Source organism: Hylobates moloch, unplaced genomic scaffold (genome assembly GCF_009828535.3).
Source record: "Hylobates moloch isolate HMO894 unplaced genomic scaffold, HMol_V3 SCAFFOLD_10, whole genome shotgun sequence".
Lineage (NCBI taxonomy): Eukaryota > Metazoa > Chordata > Mammalia > Primates > Hylobatidae > Hylobates > Hylobates moloch.
The window spans coordinates 17311073-17332339 of record NW_026652285.1 but is presented as its reverse complement, the minus strand read 5'-3'; the positions used below and the strand labels follow the sequence as shown (position 1 = coordinate 17332339).

General features: G+C 54.3%; 4 protein-coding genes and 4 non-coding genes across 15 annotated transcripts in view; 6 read left to right on the top strand and 2 right to left on the bottom strand.

Moving 5' to 3' along the window:
* Positions 1-362: 362 nt before the first annotated feature.
* Positions 363-5894, bottom strand: RAB34 (RAB34, member RAS oncogene family). Of its 4 annotated transcripts, XM_032163182.2 has the most exons (12): positions 4977-5894; positions 4228-4726; positions 3346-3424; positions 3026-3117; positions 2074-2139; positions 1881-1982; positions 1722-1786; positions 1537-1588; positions 1276-1357; positions 1113-1203; positions 875-982; positions 363-792 (listed from the first exon to the last, which is right to left on the bottom strand). In XM_032163182.2, exons 2-12 carry the CDS (start codon positions 4371-4373, stop codon positions 725-727), a joined length of 951 nt encoding a protein of 316 aa, XP_032019073.1. In that variant the 5' UTR covers positions 4374-4726; positions 4977-5894; the 3' UTR covers positions 363-724. The 4 variants fall into 4 exon arrangements, with proteins under 4 accessions (XP_032019073.1, XP_032019067.1, XP_032019069.1 ...); XM_032163176.2 differs by lacking the exons at positions 4228-4726; positions 4977-5894 and having other exon boundaries at positions 2074-2142; positions 3346-3552; XM_032163178.2 differs by lacking the exons at positions 4228-4726; positions 4977-5894 and having other exon boundaries at positions 3346-3552.
* Positions 5895-6001: 107 nt separating this feature from the next.
* RPL23A (ribosomal protein L23a) lies at positions 6002-10510 on the top strand. The gene is made up of 5 exons (XM_032163175.2): positions 6002-6101; positions 6772-6955; positions 8783-8959; positions 9689-9758; positions 9985-10510. Exons 1-5 carry the CDS (start codon positions 6077-6079, stop codon positions 9997-9999), a joined length of 471 nt encoding a protein of 156 aa, XP_032019066.1. The 5' UTR covers positions 6002-6076; the 3' UTR covers positions 10000-10510.
* On the top strand, positions 6615-6681 carry LOC116476019 (small nucleolar RNA SNORD42). The gene has a single exon (XR_004250093.1). It is a non-coding gene; the product is annotated as a small nucleolar RNA SNORD42 (small nucleolar RNA).
* On the top strand, positions 8661-8729 carry LOC116476031 (small nucleolar RNA Z17). The gene has a single exon (XR_004250103.1). It is a non-coding gene; the product is annotated as a small nucleolar RNA Z17 (small nucleolar RNA).
* Positions 9547-9610, top strand: LOC116476020 (small nucleolar RNA SNORD42). The gene has a single exon (XR_004250094.1). It is a non-coding gene; the product is annotated as a small nucleolar RNA SNORD42 (small nucleolar RNA).
* Positions 9800-9871, top strand: LOC116476030 (small nucleolar RNA Z17). Its single transcript, XR_004250102.1, has one exon. It is a non-coding gene; the product is annotated as a small nucleolar RNA Z17 (small nucleolar RNA).
* A 70-nt stretch (positions 10511-10580) lies between the features above and the next one.
* Positions 10581-13048, bottom strand: TLCD1 (TLC domain containing 1). 2 transcript variants are annotated; one of them, XM_058445759.1, is made up of 4 exons: positions 12886-13048; positions 11605-11687; positions 11428-11510; positions 10581-11052 (listed from the first exon to the last, which is right to left on the bottom strand). In XM_058445759.1, the coding sequence occupies exons 1-4, from the start codon at positions 12936-12938 to the stop codon at positions 10669-10671; spliced, it is 603 nt and encodes a 200-aa protein (XP_058301742.1). In that variant the 5' UTR covers positions 12939-13048; the 3' UTR covers positions 10581-10668. The 2 variants fall into 2 exon arrangements, with proteins under 2 accessions (XP_058301742.1, XP_032019065.1); XM_032163174.2 differs by lacking the exon at positions 12886-13048 and adding an exon at positions 12026-12357.
* A 2297-nt stretch (positions 13049-15345) lies between these two features.
* The window catches only part of NEK8 (NIMA related kinase 8), a 13876-nt gene continuing 7954 nt past the window's right edge, over positions 15346-21267 (top strand). For 3 of the 4 annotated variants that reach the window (XR_009215342.1, XM_058445749.1, XM_032163173.2), the window contains exons 1-4: positions 15346-15416; positions 19092-19297; positions 19878-20110; positions 20346-20477. Coding sequence is in view for 3 of the 4 variants with exons in the window: in XM_058445749.1 (XP_058301732.1) it covers positions 15370-15416; positions 19092-19297; positions 19878-20110; positions 20346-20477 (618 nt within the window). In the remaining variant the exon portion in view is untranslated. Of the gene's footprint in view, positions 15417-19091; positions 19298-19877; positions 20111-20345; positions 20478-21267 lie in introns of those variants that run through there. The other variant, XM_058445750.1, reaches the window with a different exon arrangement.

Sequence of the window (21267 nt, the reverse complement as noted above, 5' to 3'; positions counted from 1 at the left end):
GAGATTACAGGCATGAGCCACCGCACCCGGCCTGGAAAAGTATTTCTTAAAGGGAAGGCAAGAAAAGGGTGAAAAAAAGAAAAAGATTCTCCAGTGGTGAAAATTTGGGTATAAGCACCAAGTAGGAGGACACGTGTGGGGAAAGGATCAGGGGAAAGGGCTCTCAAAGCCAGCCATTCAGACTTCACCCAGCGAGGGCCCAGTGCAGCCCCCAAACTGATCTTTCAGCTCCCAGCCTACCTGAACCTGCCCAGGGGCCAGGGATGGCCAGCACAGCATCCCCAGGGGACTCTACTGCCAAAATGGCCACACAGTCATGCCTATTCCACATCCATCATCCCCGGCAAAGAACTCCAGCCCCAAAGTGCTCGTAACAAAGAGATTTTAATGCATAAGGCACAATGAGAGGCTGGAATCATTAAGCATCCTCATACACAAAGGGCCCAGCAGGCTGAGCAAAAGAACAGAGACACTCTCCCCCACTACCACTGGGCACCCTGGACAGTCCCCTGAGGAGTAGGGGGCATCCAGTCTTTGGCACAGTGCCTGGGGGCAGGAAGTGACTAGCATGGTCCCAGCTACCCCTCTGTGGGAATACTGCCACCAAGAGGCGGCTCTTTGGTCTGGATAAAGTCAGTGCAAATGTCCAGGGGTCAGGCTCTAGAGGAATGAGGGTGGCACAGTGCCCTAGGGCTGGGCAGTCTCTGAACAGTCTCCTCAGCCCTCATGGGCAACATGTGGGCTTCTTCTTGGTGGCAGTTAGGTAGAGGTTGCTGTCATCACTGTTGATGCCTAAAGAAGGGCGGAAAATATGTGAAGCAGGGATTGGAGGCTCACTGTGCCCTCTGCCACCCTCAACCAGGCAAGCACTCACAGACAACATCCCCAATGCGACGAGCCCCCGATTTCTCCAGCTCAGCCAGCACATTGGCCTCAAAGGTCAGTGCTGCCACACGGAAGAAGAATTCTCGGACATTCTCACCTGACACAGGGAGCAGATAGGTGCTCAGGGGCAGTGCCGGGTCTGGGGACACAGGGCACTGCTGGAAGTGTAGCGTGAGAGGAGAGCCAGGCAAGAGTGTCACAGCAGAGCCCTAAAGCCTCCAACTCACCAGTGAGAGATGAGACTGCCCAGTACTCAGCCTTCATCTCCTGGGCCACCTGGAGGGCATCTTTCTCCATCAGCGCATACTGAGCAGGGGTCTGAGGGAAGGCCAGAGTCAGAGGGGGGCATTCCCTCACCAAGCTGGGAAGTCCCCCCACTGGCACACTCACATTCAGATCCTTCTTGGAACCTACAAGGAAGAGAAGCACACTGGAAGGGTCATTCTCCTTCAGGGCATCAGCCAGCCACTGCCTGCCATGGGAGGTGGAAAGTGAGGGATGAGTGAGCCTGCAGGGCCCCTCCCGCTGACATTCATAGGCCCAATTACCCCCTCTCTGGTCCTACATGCATTCTTCTTCTTCCTGACCACCCCTCTGTTCTGAACCCTCTCTTCCCGGAGCCTCCCATTATATTGCAGGATGCTCACATACTTGGTATGTTCCAGAGATGCCACATCATTCAGGTTGAAGACAATGATGATGGCTGGAAGAGTGGCAGAAACAGCCCCAAGTTGGCAAGGAAGACACTACTGCTCATTTCCCCAATCCTTCCAGCTCCATATGAGAAGCCATGTGCACTCTGAGACCCACCTACCCCACTTCACCCAGCCCCTTACCTTGAGCTCCTCGATAGTAGGTTGACGCAATGCATTTGAACCTCTCCTGTCCAGCGGTATCCCAACTGGGAGGAAGGAAGAGTGAAGCACAGGTATGTATGTTGGGGGGTGTGGGTGCTGGGGAGAAGGGATAGCTGGAAGGGGTGTGGAAGCACTCACAGCTGCAAACTGAAGGGGATGCCCAGCACCTCAAATCGTTCCATCTCGAAGTCCACTCCAATGGTGGCCTTGTAGTTCTTATCAAAGGTGTCTTTGCAGAACCTGAGAGGGTACCAGATGCTGTGATCTGGAGCCAGCCCACCTGGCTAGGCTTGGCCCCACCCTGCCCAGCTCAGCTCCAGCACCCCCTTACCTATTAATGAGGCAAGTCTTCCCCACCGACAGGTCCCCCACCACGATGACCTTGGAGATCTTAAACCTGCTGGACACAAGAGTGGGCAAGGGGAGTGGGCACGAGCTCTTTCACCCTAGGGAGTTCCAATGCTCCTGACTAGGTCCAGAAAGGCAGCTGCACCCAGGCTGAGGGTATTATAGACACCAAAGGTAGCTGCACCCAGGCTGAGGGTATTATAGACACCAGGCATCCCAGGCAGCTGCATGGACAGATGTGCTGGGGAGGAGGAGTGTTTTGTGCTCCAGCAGCAGAGAGACATGAATTTGAATCCCAGCTCTCACACTGACTAGCTGTGTGACTTTGGACACGTTATTTAGCCTCTCTAAGCCTCAGTTTAAACATTTAAGTAAAGTTAGTATATATTTTACTGGGTCATTGTGAAGGTTAAAATGAGATAAATGTCCTATATTTTAAGACACCCTCCCCCCCATTTTAATGTCTCTGAAATCAGGATGTATCTTAAGTGATAGACTTTTCCATTCAATAAAGATAATGATAGTACCCAACACTGCCTGGCACACAGCAAATGCTCAATTAATGGTGCCAATTGTTATCCGTATTATCTTTAAAACCCACAATAAGACTCATCCCTGTAAGCACGGCCAGACCCCTGCTCTGGGGCTCCATGGATGCTATGTGGGGATCTGAGCAGGTGACCACCTTCTCATTTCAGACACCTTAGTCTCTACTCAGGAATCCAGCTGCCACCCTTCTACCCAACCCCATCTCATAGAACTCACAACAACCTTGTTGGGAAAAAATGAGAGGATACAGGGGCTTAAAGAGGGGGAAATAACCATATAGCTGGTAGGGGCTGAAATGAAGCCCCAAGGGGGCGGTTGTTTACCCTCGCTATGACTATAGAGTTTCCTGGGACCTCCTCTCTTTGTTGTGGGTGTCCCTAACTCACCCCACGGTGCCTGTCCGGTGCTCCTGGCAGGCGCAGGTGACGCGGGGGTGGAAGTCTTTGTGCCCGTGCAGAGCGGCCTCCTTCCTCAGGCACTTAGGGGGAAGGATGGAAGAGAATGGAGCTTCCTACTCCTGGCCCTTGTCCCGCAGCCAAGCGGCCCGGGTAGGGGTGGAGTGCAGGGACCACCCAGAAGCACCAGGCCTAGCTGGGTGGCAGGGCTGGGCCCAGTCCTCTAACTGGTCTGGTGCCGCCTCCGCCCCGCCCCGCCCCGCCCACACCCCGGGCTGTAGACGGAAGCCCGACGTGGCCCCGGCGCCTACCTGGGGCAGCTCCGCCAGGACGCGATCCCTCCGCACGGGTGCCAGAATGTTCATCCTGCCCGCGGCCTTGCAGGGCGCCCTGAGAAGGCGCCGAGGCCGGATCCGCGCCAGCGACCCGGGCGCGTGGAGACCCAACGATCACCCGCGGCCGGGGTGTCCCGACTACAACTCGGGGCCACGGGGACCCTACGGGAGCCCGCGGTCTCGGAGACGCTACGACCACCGCGGGCCACGGAGATGAAACAATCACCCGGGGCCGGGGCGAGCCCACAATCACCCGGGCCCTGGGCGTCCCGAAGATGACTCTGGGGCGAGGAGACTCCTCGGCCGCCAACTGGGGGCGGGGAGTCCCGTCTGGTGGGGGCCGGGCCCGCGCAGACCCTACGATTACGCGGGGCCGGATAGTTCCTACAATAACCCGGGGCCGCGGAGACCCGACGTCATCTCGGGGCTGAGGCTGCCCTACCATTACAGAGCTGCCCGGGGGCGCAGAGCGGCCCCGCCACACGGGGTCAGTGTGGGCAGGGGCGGCGCTGCCAAGGCCCGCAGGCCGCTGGAGGAGGGGGCGAGGGGCCCAGTCCGGCTACAGGGCCTCGAGTCCCACTCCGCTCGGGCTCCGCCAACGCTGTAACACGATCCCCGGAAATTCCTGGAGAAGGGCCGCCCCCTGCCCCTCTCCTGGCCGCTCCAGGCCTCGCTGCCCGCCCTCGCCTCCCCCTCCTCTCCACCCCTCTGCGTTGCCCCGCTCAGGCTCCCTCGTCTGACGCTTCACCGGGCACCAGGACCGCCCCCACCCAGGCTGGAGCCTATCCAGATAGGGACTTCCCAGGCTGCTCTCCCCTGCACCTCTATGCCCGGCTGCGCCTTCATGGGGACCCTTACCCAGCCGAATTGGTGATGGGGAATCGGAGACTGCTGCGCAGCATCTGGCGATGCCAGGAACCAGCAGGGAGGGGAAAGGGGGAGAGAAGGGGCCCAAGGAGAGGCGGCGCTTCCCTCCTCAACTCCAGGCCTGGGAGGTGACTCATAGAGTCTGCCCCCGCTCTCCCTTCTGCCCTGGGAGGTCGGGGGTGGGGGTGGTGGAGGGGAAGCGTGCGAAGGGGGTGCCAGGGTTAGAATGAGGTGCCCACCGAGGAGAGAGACTTCTGAAGTCTGGCGTCTTTTCCTTCAAGGCTGCTGTGTAGATTGTGAGGTGGGAGGGCTGAAGATCAAGCTGCCTCTCTTGAGGGAGGTTAAAGAAGGGCTAAGTGGATCCAGAAACTCCGCTCTTTGGGGTGGTCTCCGCCCTGGGAGGCGGGGACTCCCCTCTGGTATGGGTGTTCATTGTTCTGGCCCCATTGGAATCTATCCCCCAGGGACAACTTCTCCTTTGTGCAAAGTCCTGCAGGATAGAAGAGGGGACAGTGCACAATCAATTTCACCGTCAAAGGGGACATCTCTGGTTTTACGAGGGAAGAGGGAAGAAGAAAGGATCAAGTGGGGATGGGTTAGGCACACACCTTAGGAGAAGCAAACCTGAGTGTTAAGAAACCTTTCTCTGTGTCTGGAGCTGAATTTGAGGATGTAAAGATGACCAGGACACAGAAAGGAAGACTAGTTTAGGGCAGGGGATTGTGAGTGAAGTTACTAACCGGAAGAACTAGCGAATCTTGGAGAAATGTGTGGAATTTTCATAGAACTTCAAGTGCAGTATCAGGAAATGCAGTAAAACTGACAGTATCAGTGTCGCAGGTAAAGAGGGGCAGGTGTGGCCGCCTTGTACCTCCTCTGACACTCTTCCCCCTGGTGACTCGATTATTTATTTTGAGACAGGGTCTCACTCTGCCAGCCAGGCTGGAATGGCTCACTGCAGCCTCGACCTCCAGGGCTGAAGCGATCCTCCCACCTCAGCCTCCCAAGGAACTGAGACTACAGGCACGCACCACCACGCCCGGCTAACTTTTGTATTCTTTTGTAGAGACGGGGTTTCGCTGTGTTGCCCAGGCTGGTCTCGAACTCCTGGGCTCGAAGCAATTCGCCCACCTCGGCCTCACAAAGTGCTGGGATTACAGGCGTGAGTCACCGCGCCCGGCCCTGACTTGATTTTTTTCTGCCACCAAATCACTGTGTTATTGATAAACCACATTCCTCTCTGGAGCTCACTTCGACCGAGCAAATCCTGCTCCAGCACTCTAGAATTTAGCTGTACCTAACTCCCGAGTCAATCAGAATGTGTTCTTTCCTCTTGGCAGCGTTCCTGCCTCCTGGCATGGCAATCTTCTTCTCTGAGACTGGCAGTTGCTCAAGATGGGAAGCTCCCGGGACCAGACCCGAGCGACAGCCGGCTACGCCGTCCGCTGGCCTGAGCAAATAAACGCGTGTCTTCAAAAAACTACAATCCCCATGGTGGCACGCGCCTGTAGTCCCAGCTACTCGGGAGGCTGAGGCATGAGAATGGCGTGAACCCGGGAGGCGGAGCTTGCAGTGAGATCGAGCCACTGCACTCCAGCCTGGGCCACAGAGCGCTCAAAAAAAAAAAAACTACAACCCCCATGAAGCTTTAGTGCCTTTGAGGGGAGGAGTGGCGCATGTTTGTTCACGCACGAAAACGAAATTAAACCTAACTACCGTTCCCAGAGGGCGCCACTCTGCAAATTACCCAATCAGCTCTAAGTACAAAGCATCGCGAGTCTTTAGTGAGATTTGGCGCTATAAGCCCGTGGGAACGGGCATTGGCGACCCTTTTCACAAGATGGCGCCGAAAGCGAAGAAGGAAGGTGTGTGTTGGGGAGGGGGCCGCAGCTGGTTTGCCGGGGATTGCCGCGCCGCAGAGCGAACGAATTGGGAACATGGCTGCTGGGCTAAACCCTGAGGGCTCTGCTCCGGGGCTGCTCCCTGCGTTTCGGACACGTTGCAGTATACGTGGGCCGCGTGGGCCCAGCCTCGTGGGCTGAGTTCCGGTGGAGGGAGTTGGGGAGGCAACGCGGCAGGTATCATCCGCCAGGGAGGGCCAGACATTCGGCTCCGGGAAGCTACACACATCCACTGGTTGGCGCTCCATATCCCCGGGCCTATAAGGAATTAGTGCCCTCAGCTTTAACCATTTTCCTTCTGGTTCATGTTCAACCGGCTTACATTACCCGCCCCCTCTCCGCAGCGTGGTTTTGCGATGGGGTATGTGTAAAATTCGTAGGACATTTTCTAGAAAGTATCAAGCGTTCGTTCAGTGCTACTTTGTTTCATAGTCGTATCCCTGGGGTTTAGAGTTGGTCGCTTTCGCCTCTGGTATCGTGCATATGATGGAAAAGTTTTAATCTCCTGACACTTGTGATGTCTTCAAAGGAACCACTGATGCATGTGTGGCCAGGGTCGCCCACTGCAATTCTTGGGGCCGGAAGTGACCGATTTCTAAGTCCCGCATCCACGTTTTCTTTCCTTTTCTCCCAGCTCCTGCCCCTCCTAAAGCCGAAGCCAAAGCGAAGGCTTTAAAGGCCAAGAAGGCAGTGTTGAAAGGTGTCCACAGCCACAAAAAAAAGAAGATCCGCACGTCACCCACCTTCCGGCGGCCCAAGACACTGCGACTCCGGAGACAGCCTAAATATCCTCGGAAGAGCGCTCCCAGGAGAAACAAGTCAGTACTGCCCCCATATTGTACCCATGAAAAGATTTGGGTATTCTCCATTGGTAATTTGGAAATGCGCCCACTCTGTGTGATTATTTCTCAAACACAAATTGTGTCCAGTGTGCTTCTCTAATTGGAAGTATGAGGAGATTGTTTCTGCTGCATTTACAAAACTGGCAGGAATTCTTTTTAAATCAGCCCAGAGGCCGGGCGCGGTGGCTTATGTCTGTTATCCCAGCACTTAGGGAGGCCAAGGAGGGCGGATCACTTGAGGTCAGGGGTTCGAGACCAGCCTGAGTAACATGGAGAAACCCCGTGTCTACTAAAAATAGAAAATTAGCCGGGCGTGGTGGTGCATGTCTGTAATCCCAGCTACTCGCGGGAGGGTGAGGCAGGAGAATCGCTTGAACCTGGGAGGTGGAGGTTGCGGTGAGCCGAGATCGCATCATTGCATTCCAGCCTGGGCAACAAGAGTGAAACTCCGTCTCGAAAAAAAAAAAAAAGCCCTGAGTCTCTCAAAATTTGTTAGGTTAATTATTGCTTCAGATGTGGTCACAGTTTGAAAACTTATTTTGGGGGGAGTAGAAAGTAGAATACAGAGATTCCTTGGTCATAGCTCCTACTGCTATAGGGAACAATCCTTGAGGGTGAGAACGTGGATTGATTCTTGATTGATAATGGGGATTCTGTTATCTGTATTTGGCAGTTATGGCCTGCTGCGGTGTATAGAAGCTTCTTTCTATTAATTTTCCCGAATTTCCTACTGCTCAAGGAACTGTTGGGGTGAAATGGGCAGAAGGTTGGGCACTTGAGTATTTGAGATACCGGTAATAAGTGACTTTTTAGGGAGCACAGATTTGAGTAGAGCTATGGTAGTAGTTACTACCAATGGGTTTTTGCTGCTGCTACTCTTTCCTAACAGAAAGAGTGGATTGTGTTCATACAGGAAAGCAGTTCACAGACTGTCTTCCTGCCCCTCCCCCCACCAAGCTGGACCTAGAATCGAGTGTGACTTTAAATGGGGAAAGCTGTGTTACAGTTGTGCTTAGGCCACTGCCGTGGCTTAAACCTCAGCTGTGCGTAAGAATTTGCTCCTGGCCGGCCGGGCACGGTGGCTCACGTCTGTAATCCCAGCACTTTGGGAGGCTGAGGCGGGCAGATTACGAGGTCAGGAGATCTAAACCATCCTGGCTAACACGGTGAAACCCCATCTCTACTAAAAATACAAAAAAATTAGCCGGGCGTGGTGGCAGGCGCCTGTAGTCCCAGCTACTGAGTCCCAGGCTGAGGCAGGAGAATGGTGTGAACCCAGGAGGCGGAGCTTGCGGCCAGCCAAGATCTTGCCACTGCACTCCAGCCTGGGCGACAGAGCGAGACTCCGTCTCAAAAAAAAAAAAAGAATTTGCCCGTGGCCCGATTCTCCTGCTTCAGCCTCCTGAGTAGCTGGGACTACAGGCGTGCACCACCATGCCCAGCTAATTTTTGTATTTTTAGTAGAGAGGGAGTTTCACCATGTTGGCCAGGATGGTCACGATCTCTTGACCTCGTGATCAGCCTGCCTCAGCCTTCCAAAGTGCTGGGATTACAGCCATGAGCCACCACGCCTGGCCCAGAGATGATTCTTTAATCACTTAAGGTGTAAGAGCCCTTCAAGAGAAAGAAAATGCACAATGTTCTGCCCCTGGGATTGGGGCTTCAGACCCTTAGATTTCAGGGTGCAGATGATGACACTGTAAAGCGACCAAAATCTGAACAAAGTGATTGGTACCTCGTCTGATGCACCTAGGCTCCAAAAGACTGGGCCCAGGCCAGGTGACCCCATTTTGCCTTTCCCAGGCTTGACCACTATGCTATCATCAAGTTTCCGCTGACCACTGAGTCTGCCATGAAGAAGATAGAAGACAACAACACACTTGTGTTCATTGTGGATGTTAAAGCCAACAAGCACCAGATTAAACAGGCTGTGAAGAAGCTCTATGACATCGATGTGGCCAAGGTCAACACCCTGATTCGGTGAGTTGGGCCTCAAGGGATGGGGAGCAGGCTGGACCAGAAGTCTGGAGCCAAAAAAACCTGCATTTCATGAAGCTCTTTCATGTTTAGATAGTCCTGGTAATGCCCGTGTACACACCATTTGGTAATTTGGTAATGCATTTGGTGTACACACCATTTGGTAATTTGGTAATGCACTATACACGTGTAGTGCGAGCTATGCAGGAGGATCGCCTGAGGCCAGGAGTCACCCATGATTGCCCCGTTGTACTCCAGCCTGAGCAACCAAGCAAGGCTCTTTAAAAAAAAATCCCCTGGACTTTTCAGCAGGGGAAAAAGATTCCTTGACTTACACTTGGAGTAGGTTTAGCAGTGTATGATCCTTGAGGCAGGAATTACAGGCTGCCTTAGTTACAGACCTTTGTGTGGACCTGAGGCAGTGCTTTCTAGGACTTGATTGGGGGTTGGTGCTCATTTTCTGGGTCCCTACTTCTATTAGCAAAGGCCACTAGAGTGTGACACGTGGCAGATTACCTTGGTTTAAGTCTTAATGTGGCCTGTGGTGTTTCCCATAAGAGAATTGGCTTTGTGGCTTCATGGTGTCCTCTGGGCTAATGATGGAAAAGTCATTATTGGAAAAGAATGACATGAACAAAGGAACCACTGAAGTGCGGGAGGACTGGAGGAGGAAGGGGGAGGGTGTGGGGGCAGTGAGGGTGGCAGGGACGAAGGCTTCCTTCTCTACCCTAGGCCTGATGGAGAGAAGAAGGCATATGTTCGACTGGCTCCTGATTACGATGCTTTGGATGTTGCCAACAAAGTAAGTTTCCTTCCTACAAACCCCTTAACGCTCACCCCTTGGGTGCAAATGATGCATATGTTAGCGACCAAAGCCTGATTTTTGCTGATTAGTTATAATTAACTGACTGCACCCCTATCCTTAACAAACCTTATCCTCATGTTCCTCATTTTGCTTTCTAAAAATAACATTCCAGCTTAATCTTCATATTTCAACTCCAGTAACAAGGCTCCCTTTTGTTTTTCAGATTGGGATCATCTAAACTGAGTCCAGCTGCCTAATTCTAAATATATATATATATCTTTTCACCATATACATGCCTCTCTGTCAATTTCTGGTTGGGCTGGGAGGCCACACACAGACACTGACATGACAGGGCTTGGGCAAGACTCCTGTTCTACTTACCCTTTGGAAATATTAACCCTGCCACTCTACCATGTGTGATCACTCCAGAGATCTTTGTGACTAGAGTTAGTGTCCTAGGAAAACCAGAACTCAGAACTTGCCTCCATGGTTGAGGGTAACTTAGTGTCCTAGGAAAACCAGAACTCAGAACTTGCCTCCATGGTTGAGGGTAACAAGAAGCTGTACAAGAACCCCTTCTTTTATCCCTGGAAGAGGCTGTGTATGAAACCAGTGCCCAGGGTTTGAAGGGCATTAGCATCCATTTCAGGGGAGTGTGGATTGGCTGGCTTGTAGCATTTTGTCCTCACACACCCATCTACTATGTACAACCGGTCTGTCTGCTTCCCTAATAAAGGACAAGGACTTCAGAGGAGTACTTTCATTAGTGTTTTCAATAGTGTGGGCGCAGGCTTGGAAGGTGGAGAGGCTGGCCCTAGAGGACACCCAGGCTTGGGACTAATTCCCAGTGTCCATGGGAAGCTGTTTCTGGCCTTGTCCATTTTTGTTGTCCCAGGCTCTGTGCCTCTCACTCAGTCAAGAACTTGTCTTTGTGTTGCTTCCTGGGGACACGCTCAGGGCAGAAGTCAGAGCGGAGGAGGCGGGAAAAGTAGATGACGATCATCACGTCCAGCATGAGCAGGATACCCAGCAGGAAGGTGCCCAGGGTCCTCTGGCTCACATAACGCAAGAAGAAATGGGTGAGGTAGGCCTGCGGGGCCAGGCGGAAGAGAAAGTACATGACCAGGTTCACATACTTGTTAACCCGGTAGAGGAGATGATCCTGGGCATTATTGATTTTCATCATCATGCGAATGGTGAGGAAGATGTTGCTGACTTCCACCAGTAGTGTTAAGACACCCCCACCGACAAAGCTGCTCCAAAAGATGCCGGAGAAGAAGGCACCCATGGCCTAGAGGGAAGAAGGGAGAATAGGAGTTAGGAAACCCAGATGCAGACGCTTTCCTGGAAGTTTGGGGGGGTGTGGGTATCAGATTGAGGGCTGGAAAATCCCAAATTTCCCCCTGGAATAATAGTTTATAGTGGATAAGATGCCCCGCTCACAGCTTCTGGCTGTGGGTGATGTTCAGTCTAAAGAGGCAATGGACCATGGGTTGCTTGCCTCAGTGAACAAGCAGACTGCCAACCCCAGCATCCTAGCATAAGAAGTAGCACACAGGTCGGGGGCGAATGGGAAGAAAACACGGCCTTCTCCCAAGTTCAGAAAGACAGCTGAGACAAGATTACTGACACCAGGCCTATACCACATAGTCTGCTTCTCTCTTACCATGATGTGATGAACAAGGTATTCCCAAGAGGCTCGCGCCTGTCCGCTAGCCACGATGTCCACCGTATCGTGGATGAAATACCCTAGTGGAGGGATGGGGCAAGAGATGAAGAACTGAACAAGCAGCTTCCTTCTCCCTGTCCCAAATTTGCCTCCCGTTTCCTGGGCAAGACCTACCTGCAGAGAAGCAAACGAGCAAGTAGCCAGAAAGTGACCAGGCCGTCTCAATCTCCACCAACATGTCGGGAGTCTGCCATACACTGGAAAGGTGGGAAGAGGAGGCTCTGCATTTCGGCACCCTCAAAGACCCTCACCTTCTCGGTTACCCTTCCCAGCCCCGGGGGAGCCTGGGCTCGCGCTAGTGGCTGACTGGGAAGCTAAGAGTGGCTGGGCAAAACCGAAGAGCCTCCAGTTTCCCAGGGGCGATCCCTGCCCTGGGGCCACTGCGGCTTTTGGTTGGATAGGATACCAAACGGGATCAGGTGAGACTGCGTGGCCTCAGCCCGCCAGTGAGCGACGGGGGTAGTAACACAAGGGCCGGCCCCGGCTCCCCGCTCAGGATCCCCCGGCCACCTCATTCCCACAGTCGCTCACTCACCACAGCAGTGCCCAGATCCCCGACACAATGGAGTGAGCGAAGGAGACGAGCAGGTTGTGCCAGCGCCAGGTGCGCAGGGGGTCGGCGCGCACGTGCACGGGTAGGGGCAGGCGACAGAGCGCGCGCCGGAGCGCCCGGAAGGTCAGCGTGGCGCCCAGGAGCAGCGGCAGGGCGGGGTGCAGCAATGGGGGCATGCTGGCCCTCCCTGCCGTCCGCCCTCGAGGCCGCCTCCTAGGGCTGTTCTGGGAACTGGGGTCCTTCTCGGGCCAGTCCAGTCCGGCCGCCTCTCCCGCCGGCCGCCAGCCCCACACAGTTTCGGCGAAGCCTTCTAGGCCCCTTGGCTCCTCCTTGCCCTCCCTGCGAGGCCTCTGCCCCCGCCCCCAGCCGCCCGCGCCCCCGCCCCGCCCGCCTGCCCCCGCCCGGTCCGCCTGCCCCCGCCCCTCAGGCGCTGCTGCCGCGCGAGCCGGGTGTCCCCGCGGCCTCTCGGCCACCGGCCGGCTCCCGCGGACCTCGAGTAACTAGGAGCTGTGCTGGGGGCGTCGTCGCCGAGGCACCCCTCGCTGGCGCCTCCCGACTGCCGACGGAGTCCCCGCTGCCCTCGCTCGCCTGGCCTCATTAACCCGCGTCCCCACTTTTCCCCGGGCCACCGGCTCCCCCACCGTGGGCGGGTACCTCGAGAGCTCTCTCCGCCCTCTACTTTCTGCGCAGAGCTGGACGGGACCCGACACGCCCACGCCCACGCCCCCTAAGTCCTGGTCCTGGGGTGGGCTGGGGAGCCCCGCGTCCGACAGTGGTCTCCGTGCAGACCCAGTGCCCCGACCGCACCACTCGCAGTCCTCTGGCCGAAGACCCATGTTTACCCGTCCCTCCCGCGCCCGCGAGGTGGGCCCTTGGAAACTTCTGAGTAACCCATCGCCACCTCTTCCCGCCCGCTCTTAAACTCCTGGGGCCGGGCGGCTGTCACAGTCCTCCCTCAGACAGTCCCGGCCCTCGGCCCGGCTCCCCGGAGGCTGGGCAAGCAAGACCGCCGATTTGCTGGGACTGCTGGGGTGACCCGCGCTCTCCAAGCCGGTAGCTTGCAGCAGTTGCGGCTCCTAGCCACTAGGTGTCAGCCTGCCCTCACTGTGGCGCGGGCTCCCCCTCCCGCCTCCGAGCGAGGTAGCTGCTTTCGGGGAAAGTTTAGGTATAAACTCTGGGCGAAAGGAGGAGCAGCTGAGAGCCAGCGAGGGAAGTTAAGTGGGGATGAGAGCAGGGAGGAAGAAGAGGGTGGTAATAGAGGAGGGGAGGGAAGAAGCGGGGGAGGGGAAAGGTGCTGCGGGCGGGAAGAAGAAGCCAAAAACCTGAGGCGCAAGGACCCAGGGACCAAGCCGTTTGAGTGTTTTCCTCCCCTATGGCTCCAAGGTTACACATTAACCCCTGTGGCACTCCTAGGTCAACCAAGGCCCAGTCGGTTTCTAGGTGAGAGCACGGGTGTCCTGGGTGAGCGGCTTTCCCGCCCCTCCCCTTGGCTCACAGAGCTGCTCTGTCCGCCGGCCGACACCGGCCTGAGCCAGCGCCCTTCCAGCAGTCATTCCACGTGGGTGGGTTTGGATACCCTTGCGAGGGCCGGGGCAGGTGCAGAAGATAAAACGCCCCTTTCCCCACACCCCTTGTCCACTCTGATACAGGGACGCTAACCTTCAGCTAGTGACCATCCTCCTCCTGAATACTGAGGTTTTTTGTTTGTTTGTTTGTTTGTTTGAGATGGAGTCTCACTCTATCGCCCAGGCTGGAGTGCAATGGCACGATCTCGGCTCACCCCAACCTCCGCCTCCCAGATTCAAGCGATTCTCCTGCCTCAGCCTCCCGAGCAGCTGGGATTACAAGCGCGCGCCACCATGCCCAACTAATTTTTGTATTTTTAGTAGAGACGAGGTTTTACCATGTTGGCCAGGTTGGTCTCAAACTCCTGACCTCAGGTGATCCGCCCGCCTCGGCCTCTCCAAAGTGCTGGAATTACAGGCGTGAGCCACCGCGCCTGGCCGAATACTGAGTTTTGTTTTGTTTTGTTTTGTTTTGTTTTTTGAGACGGAGTCTGGCTCTGTCGCCCAGGCTGGAGTGCAATGGCGCGATCTCGGCTCACTGCAAGCTCCGCCTCCCGGGTTCACGTCATTCTCCTGCCTCAGCCTCTCCGAGTAGCTGGGACTACAGGCGCCCGCCACCACCCCGTCTCTACTAAAAATACAAAAAAAATTAGCCGGGCGTGGTGGCGGGCGCCTGTAGTCCCAGCTACTCGGAGAGGCTGAGGCAGGCGCCCGCCACCACGCCCGGCTAATTTTTTTTGTATTTTTAGTAGAGACGGGGTTTCACTGTGTTAGCCAGGATGGTCTCGATGTCCTGACCTCGTGATCCGCCCGCCTCGGCCTCCCAAAGTGCTGGGATTACAGGCATGAGCCACCGCGCCCGGCCTGAATACTGAGTTTTTATAGAGCTCCCGCAGAGCAGGCAGCCGGGAGAACCTGGAATTAACCTCACTTCCGGTAAACAGCCTAGCTGGTCACACTAACCAGCTCCCCTGCCTGTAGGCTTTTGCCTTGAGCTCATCTCGGCGAAACCGCGGTCTTTCCTTCTCCCTTTGATGTTTTCAGGTACTGATCCACTTCCGCCCCCATCTTCCCCCAAGGGAAGATGAGCACTGAGGGCAGATTACCCTCCTACAGCGCGTGTGTGTGAAAGGGGAGTTGAGAGTGCTGACGAGCGCGGTGCTCACTAGTCGGGACGTCCCGAGACCGTGTCATGTCCTCCCCAGATGAATCAACTTGCACGACTTGAGATTTCCCCCGTCCCTCCCCAGGCAAACACGAAACCAACCCTGCTGCCTTCTTCCAGGAGCACTGGTCTCGGTCGTTTTGGGTGTGTTTATCGTTTGCGTGACAAGGAGAACCCGCTTTCTCCTGAAGTAGCGTCACTCGTGGGCAAGAAGGGGGTCAATCTCTTCCCACCCCTGCCCAGCCTGTGGGGTTTAACTCTCGGGAACGCGACATCCTTTTAGTCTAGCAAGGTTTACAAGGGCTGGGTATATGTGTGGGAGGGGCGGGTACCGTGCCCGCCATTGCGGAGCGCGCCCTATTTTCTTGCCCTATTCCTTGGACACTGCGTGGGGCAGGGTCGTGAGGGGAAAAGTGACGGCGCGTTGTAGCTGGAGGTATGTGGTGCAGGCCCACAAATACGGACGCGTGGCGGAACCCACACCTAGCGCGCTGGCTCCGCCCCGCAAGCCGCTCGCCGTGAAGGGGCGGGGCCCAGAGTGGGTGGGTCCGCGCACGCGCCGCCTGGGGGACGGAAGTGAAACTCTAAGAAATGAGATGGAGAAGTACGAGCGGATCCGAGTGGTGGGGAGAGGTGCCTTCGGGTGAGCCAGGGCTCTGGGGGAGGAAACTGCTAGGGGATAGGGAAAATAAGCCCCAATTCTGCCCGCGAAGTCGCCGCCCGCCTAGTCCCGCCCCAAGGCGTGAGCGCCACTCTGGGAAGCCCCGCCCAAGCTTCCGGTCCTAGTCCCGCGGGGAGACTCCGCCTCTATGGAGGCCACGCCCCTGACAAGCCTGTTGCCCCGCCCACTGAGTTCTGTTAGCTTCTTTATTCATTCGTTCAAAAAATACTGAGTGCCAGCTATGTATGTCAGGCTTTGGCCGCTGGGTATACAGTTAGAACCGGAACGGGTGTGGTCTTTTCCCTCTTGGAACTTACTGACTATGGGAAAGTTATACGATAAATAAAACATTATGAATTAAGAAGTTATAGCAGTTATAGGCTGGGCGCGGTGGCTCACTCTTGTAATCCCAGCACTTTGGGAGGCCGAGGCGGGCGGATCACGAGGTCAGGAGATCGAGACCACGGTGAAACCCCGTCTGTACTAAAAATACAAAAAAATTAGCCGGGCATGGTGGCGGGCGCCTGTAGTCTCAGCTACTCGGAGAGGCTGAGGCAGGAGGATAGCGTGAACCCAGGAGGCGGAGCTTGCAGTGAGCCGAGATCGCGCCACTGCACTCCAGCCTGGGTGACAGAGCGAGACTCCGTCTCAAAAAAAAAAAAAGAAGTTATAGCAGTTATGAAGTGTTATTAGCAGGTTGTGAGGATAGAGTACATTACCAGGGAGAATACTTATATGAGATAGTCAAGGAAGAATTCTCTGAGAAGGGAGATTGCTTGCTTGCTTGATTGATTTTTAAGACAGAGTCTCCCTCTGTCACCCCGGCTGGAGTTCAGTGGCACTAAAACCACCACCTCCCGGGTTCAAGCAATCGTTGTGCCTCAGCCTCCCGAGTAGCTAGGATTACAGGCGTGCGCCACCAGGCCTGGCTAAATTTTTTGGATTTTTTTTTTTTTTTTTTTTTGAGACAAGAGTCTCACTCTGTTGCAGTGGCGCGATCTCGAGTGCAGTGGCGCTATCTCGGCTCACTGCGACCTCTGCCTCCCTGGTTCAAGCGCTTTTCCTGCCTCAGCCTCCTGAGTAGCTGGGACTACAGGCACGCGCCACCATGCCCAGCTAATATTTTTTGTATTTTTAGTACAGACGGGGTTTCGCCATGTTGGCCAGGCTGGTCTCAAATTCCTGACCTCAGGTGATCCGCCCACGCCGGCCTCCCTAAGTGCTGGGATTACAGGCGTGAGCCACCGTGACAGGCCAGAAGTGAGATTTAAGGCCAAGACTTGAGGAATGAGGACCAGTAGTCTGCAGGTGAAGGGAGAGCTTTTCGGGCAAAGGAAATAGCATATGTGAAATGTCTCACATGGGAAAACAGAGCATTTAAGAAACCGAGAAAAAGGCTAGTAATAGTTGGAATGTAGTGGGCAAGGTAGAGAATGGTATAAAATGTAATTGTCAAGGGCGGGGACTAGATTATGGCCTGATAACCTGAGATAAAAGGGTTCGTTTGCCACAAAGGGTTTTGTTTTGTTTTTGTTTTTGAGACGGATTCTTGCACTGTCGCTCAGGCTAGAGTGTAGTGGCAATCTCAGTTCACTGCAATCTCCGCCTCCCGGATTCAAGCAATTCTCCTGCCTCAGCATCCTGAGTAGCTGGGACTACAGGCACACGCCACAACGCCTGGCTAACTTTTTTTTTTTTTTTTTGAGACAGAGTCTCCTCTGTTGCCCAGGCTTGGGTGCAATGGCACCATCTTGGCTTACTGCAAGCCCCGCCTCCCGGGTTCAAGCAATTCTCCTGCCTCAGCCTTACAGGCGTGTGCCACCATGCCCGGCTAATTTTTTGTATTTTTAGTAGAGACAGGGTTTCACCATGTTGGCCAGCCTGGTCTCGAACTCCTGACCTCAGGCGATCCACCTGCTTCTGCCTCCCAAAGTGTTGGGATTACAGGCGTGAGCCACCACTCCCGGCCACCAGGAAGGGTTTTAAAGGGGAAGAGTGATCCTGAGACTTGGCAGAGCTTTTTGAAAAGGGGCAGGGTGCAGTGGCTCACGCCTATAATCCTGGCACTTTGGGAGGCCGAGGTGGGCAATTGCTTGAGCTCAGGAGTTAGAGACCAGCCTGGGTAACACAATGAGTCCCCCTCTCTACAAAAAATAAAAAAATTAGCCAGGTGTGGTGGCATTGGCATGTGCCTGTAGTCCCAACTACTCAGGAGGCTGAGGTGGGAGGATCACTTGAGCATGGGAGGTGGAGGCTGTAGTAAGCTGAGATGAGACCCCTGCACTTCAACCTGGTTGACAGAGTGAGAACCTATCTAAAATAATAATAATAATAATACAAGAAGAAAAGAAAGAGAAAGAAAGGAAAGAAAGAAGGGGCCGGGCGTGGTGGCTCAGGCCTGTAATCCCAGCACTTTGGGAGGCCGAGGTCGGTGGATCACCTGAGGTCAAGAGTTCGAGACCAGCCTGGCCAACACAGTGAAACCCCATTTCTACTAAAAATACAAAATTTAGCTGGGTGTTGTGATGGCTACTTGGGAGGCTGAGTCAGGAGAATCACTTGAACCTGGAAGGCAGAGGTTGCAGTGAGCTGAGACTGTGCCATTGCACTCCAGCCTAGGCAACAAGAGTGAAACTCTGTCTCAAAAAAAAATAAAATAAAACAAAAAGGCCGGGCGCGGGGGTCATGCCTGTAATCCCAGCACTTTGGGAGGCCAAGGCAGGCAGGTCACGAGGTCAAGAGATTGAGACCATCCTGGCCAACACGGTAAAACCCTGTCTCTACTAAAAATACAAAAATTAGCTGGGCGTGGTGGCACGCGCCTGTGGTCCCAGCTACTTGGGAGGCTAAGGCAGGAGAATGGCATGAACCTGGGAGGCAGAGATTGCAGTGAGCTGAGATCGCGCCACTGCACTCCAGTCTGGGCGACAGAGCAAGACTCCATCTCAAAAAAAAAAAAAAAAAAAAGAATTTTATTTTGAATTTGTTAAAATTTAGGATGACTGTGAGCCATTCAAGTGGATATCTGAGTCTGGGGTTCAGAAGAGAATTCTAATCTGGAGGTAAAAATTTGAGACTTAGATCAGCTTATAGTCCACTCATTCAACGAATATTTATTGACCGCCTATTGTGTGCTAAATATTGGGCTATGCACTGGGGTTATTGTGGTGAACAAGAATGTTGTAGTCCGTGCTTTTATGGAGACTGACCACAGAATTAAAATAATATGAATGGCTTCTATTCATTGAGCATTTTCTTTGTGCTGGCCACTGCACTCAGTGCCTTACATGCATTTTCTCATTCCATCCTCTCAACAACCCTGGGAGGCCCATTTCATTTTCCAGACAATGATGTCACATAATGTATCAAACCAGATAACTAGTAAGAGGAGGCACCCAGATTTGAACCCAGGCAGTCTGTGGGAACTTAGAGATCAAGACTAACTTTACCTCACAGTGCCTGTGGTGAAACTGAAGTCCCACACAGCTTGTAATCAGTCCTCCCTGTTCCCAAGCTCAGTGTTCTGTGTGCTTGGTTAGATGACCTCTTAGTCTAGAACCCTCTTCTAAGAGACATCAGTCATCAGGCTGCACCACCCTGCCTGATATGTGGCTGGAGGCTCAGCTGGTAACCTGTCCCTGTCCTCCATATCCCTAGGATTGTGCACCTGTGCCTGCGAAAGGCTGACCAGAAGCTGGTGATCATCAAGCAGATTCCAGTGGAACAGATGACCAAGGAAGAGCGGCAGGCAGCCCAGAATGAGTGCCAGGTCCTCAAGCTGCTCAATCACCCCAATGTCATTGAGTACTATGAGAACTTCCTGGAAGACAAAGCCCTCATGATTGCCATGGAATATGCACCAGGTGGGCCAGCCTCCTTTTAGTGGCCTGGCTGGAGGGGTCTCTTATCTCTGTGACAGGCAGACACAGATCACCTGGCTTCCCTCCTTGGAATGGGCATGGCCAAGGGTTAGAGTTCTGGTCCCAATTATCTGACCCTGGCTAGCCCCTTGTCCTCTCTGGTCCCAGTGCCCTGTTCCATACATAAAAGGAGAGGGGTTGTTGGCCGGGCATGGTGGCTCACTCCTGTAATCCCAGCACTTTGGGAGGCCAAGGCCGAGGCGGGCGGATCATGAGGTCAGGAGATTGAGACCATCCTGGCTAACACGGGGAAACCCCGTCTCTACTAAAAATACACACACAAAAAAATTAGCCAGGTGTGGTGGCAGGCACCTGTAGTCCCAGCTACTAAGGAGGCTGAGGCAGGAGAATGGCTTGAACCCGGGAGGGAGGGCTTGCAGCAGTGAGCTGAGATCGCGCCACTGCACTCCAGCCTGGGCAACAGAGTGAGACTCCGTCTCAAAAAAAAAAAAAACCAAAAAACGGAGAGGGGTTGTCGTAGGTGTGAAAAAGCCTGGATCTTGATTAGTCCCTTGGGCCACAGGCGGCACTCTGGCTGAGTTCATCCAAAAGCGCTGTAATTCCCTGCTGGAGGAGGAGACCATCCTGCACTTCTTCGTGCAGATCCTGCTTGCACTGCATCATGTGCACACCCACCTCATCCTGCACCGAGACCTCAAGACCCAGAACATCCTGCTTGACAAACACCGCATGGTCGTCAAGATCGGTGATTTCGGCATCTCCAAGATCCTTAGCAGCAAGAGCAAGGCCTACACGGTGCCTGGGCATGGAGGGGACCTCCAGGGTGCTAGAAGTCTTGAGGGCCAGGACCTAACCCTGCCTCCTCCCCTCCCCCTAAAATACCCTTGGCCTTTTGGCCCCTGTTTGGGTGGTCCTGCAGGAGGAAGCCCCTTGGCTTGCTTTGAGAAGAAGCTGTCCCCAAATGGGCTTATGTGCAGAGTCCCTGGTCTTCCCTCCCTGCAGGGCTGTGATCCCAGCTTCTCTCCTGCAGGTGGTGGGTACCCCATGCTATATCTCCCCTGAGCTGTGTGAGGGCAAGCCCTACAACCAGAAGAGTGACATCTGGGCCCTGGGCTGTGTCCTCTACGAGCTGGCCAGCCTCAAGAGGGCTTTCGAGGCTGCGGTGAGTGTACGCACCCTCCAGGGGACAACTGGGAAATCTACTGCCTCCCCCAGCAGCCCTCGGCTCTAGCCACCTGAGGTTTCTCCTGTAGCTGAGTCATGTCTCTCCCTTATCAGATTACCCCAGGGGAGGGCTATGGGTGTCCCTCAGACTGGATTTCTGAGAGTAGGTCTTGCCTCCCATTAGATGGAGGGCTCCTGAGGGCAGGGCTGTGGCTTTCCCAGAAGACCCTCCCAAGAGCAAGACTTGAGTTTTCCCAGCATCCTGGGGTTTCTGAGGATATAGCTGCAGCTCCCCTATCAGACTAGGGATCACTGAAAGCCAGGTTGGACTCCCCTGTCAGTCTGAGAGTCTCCTCATCAGACTGAAGTCTGCTGAGGGCAAAGCTGTTATTTTTTATTTTTTTATTATACTTTAAGTTTTAGGGCACATGTGCACAACGTGCAGGTTTGTTACATATGTATACATGTGCCATATTGGTGTGCTGCACCCATTAACTCGTCATTTAACATTAGGTATATCTCCAAATGCTTTCCTTCCCCCCTCCCCCTAAACCACAACAGGCCCCAGTGTGTGATGTTCCCCTTCCTGTGTCCATGTGTTCTTATTGTTCAATTCCCACCTATGAGTGAGAACATGCGGTGTTTGGTTTTTTGTCCTTGCAATAGTTTGCTGAGAATGATGGTTTCCAGCTCCATCCATGTCCTACAAAGGGCATGAACTCATCATTTTTTATGGCTGCATAGTATTCCATGGTGTATATGTGCCACATTTTCTTAATCCAGTCTAT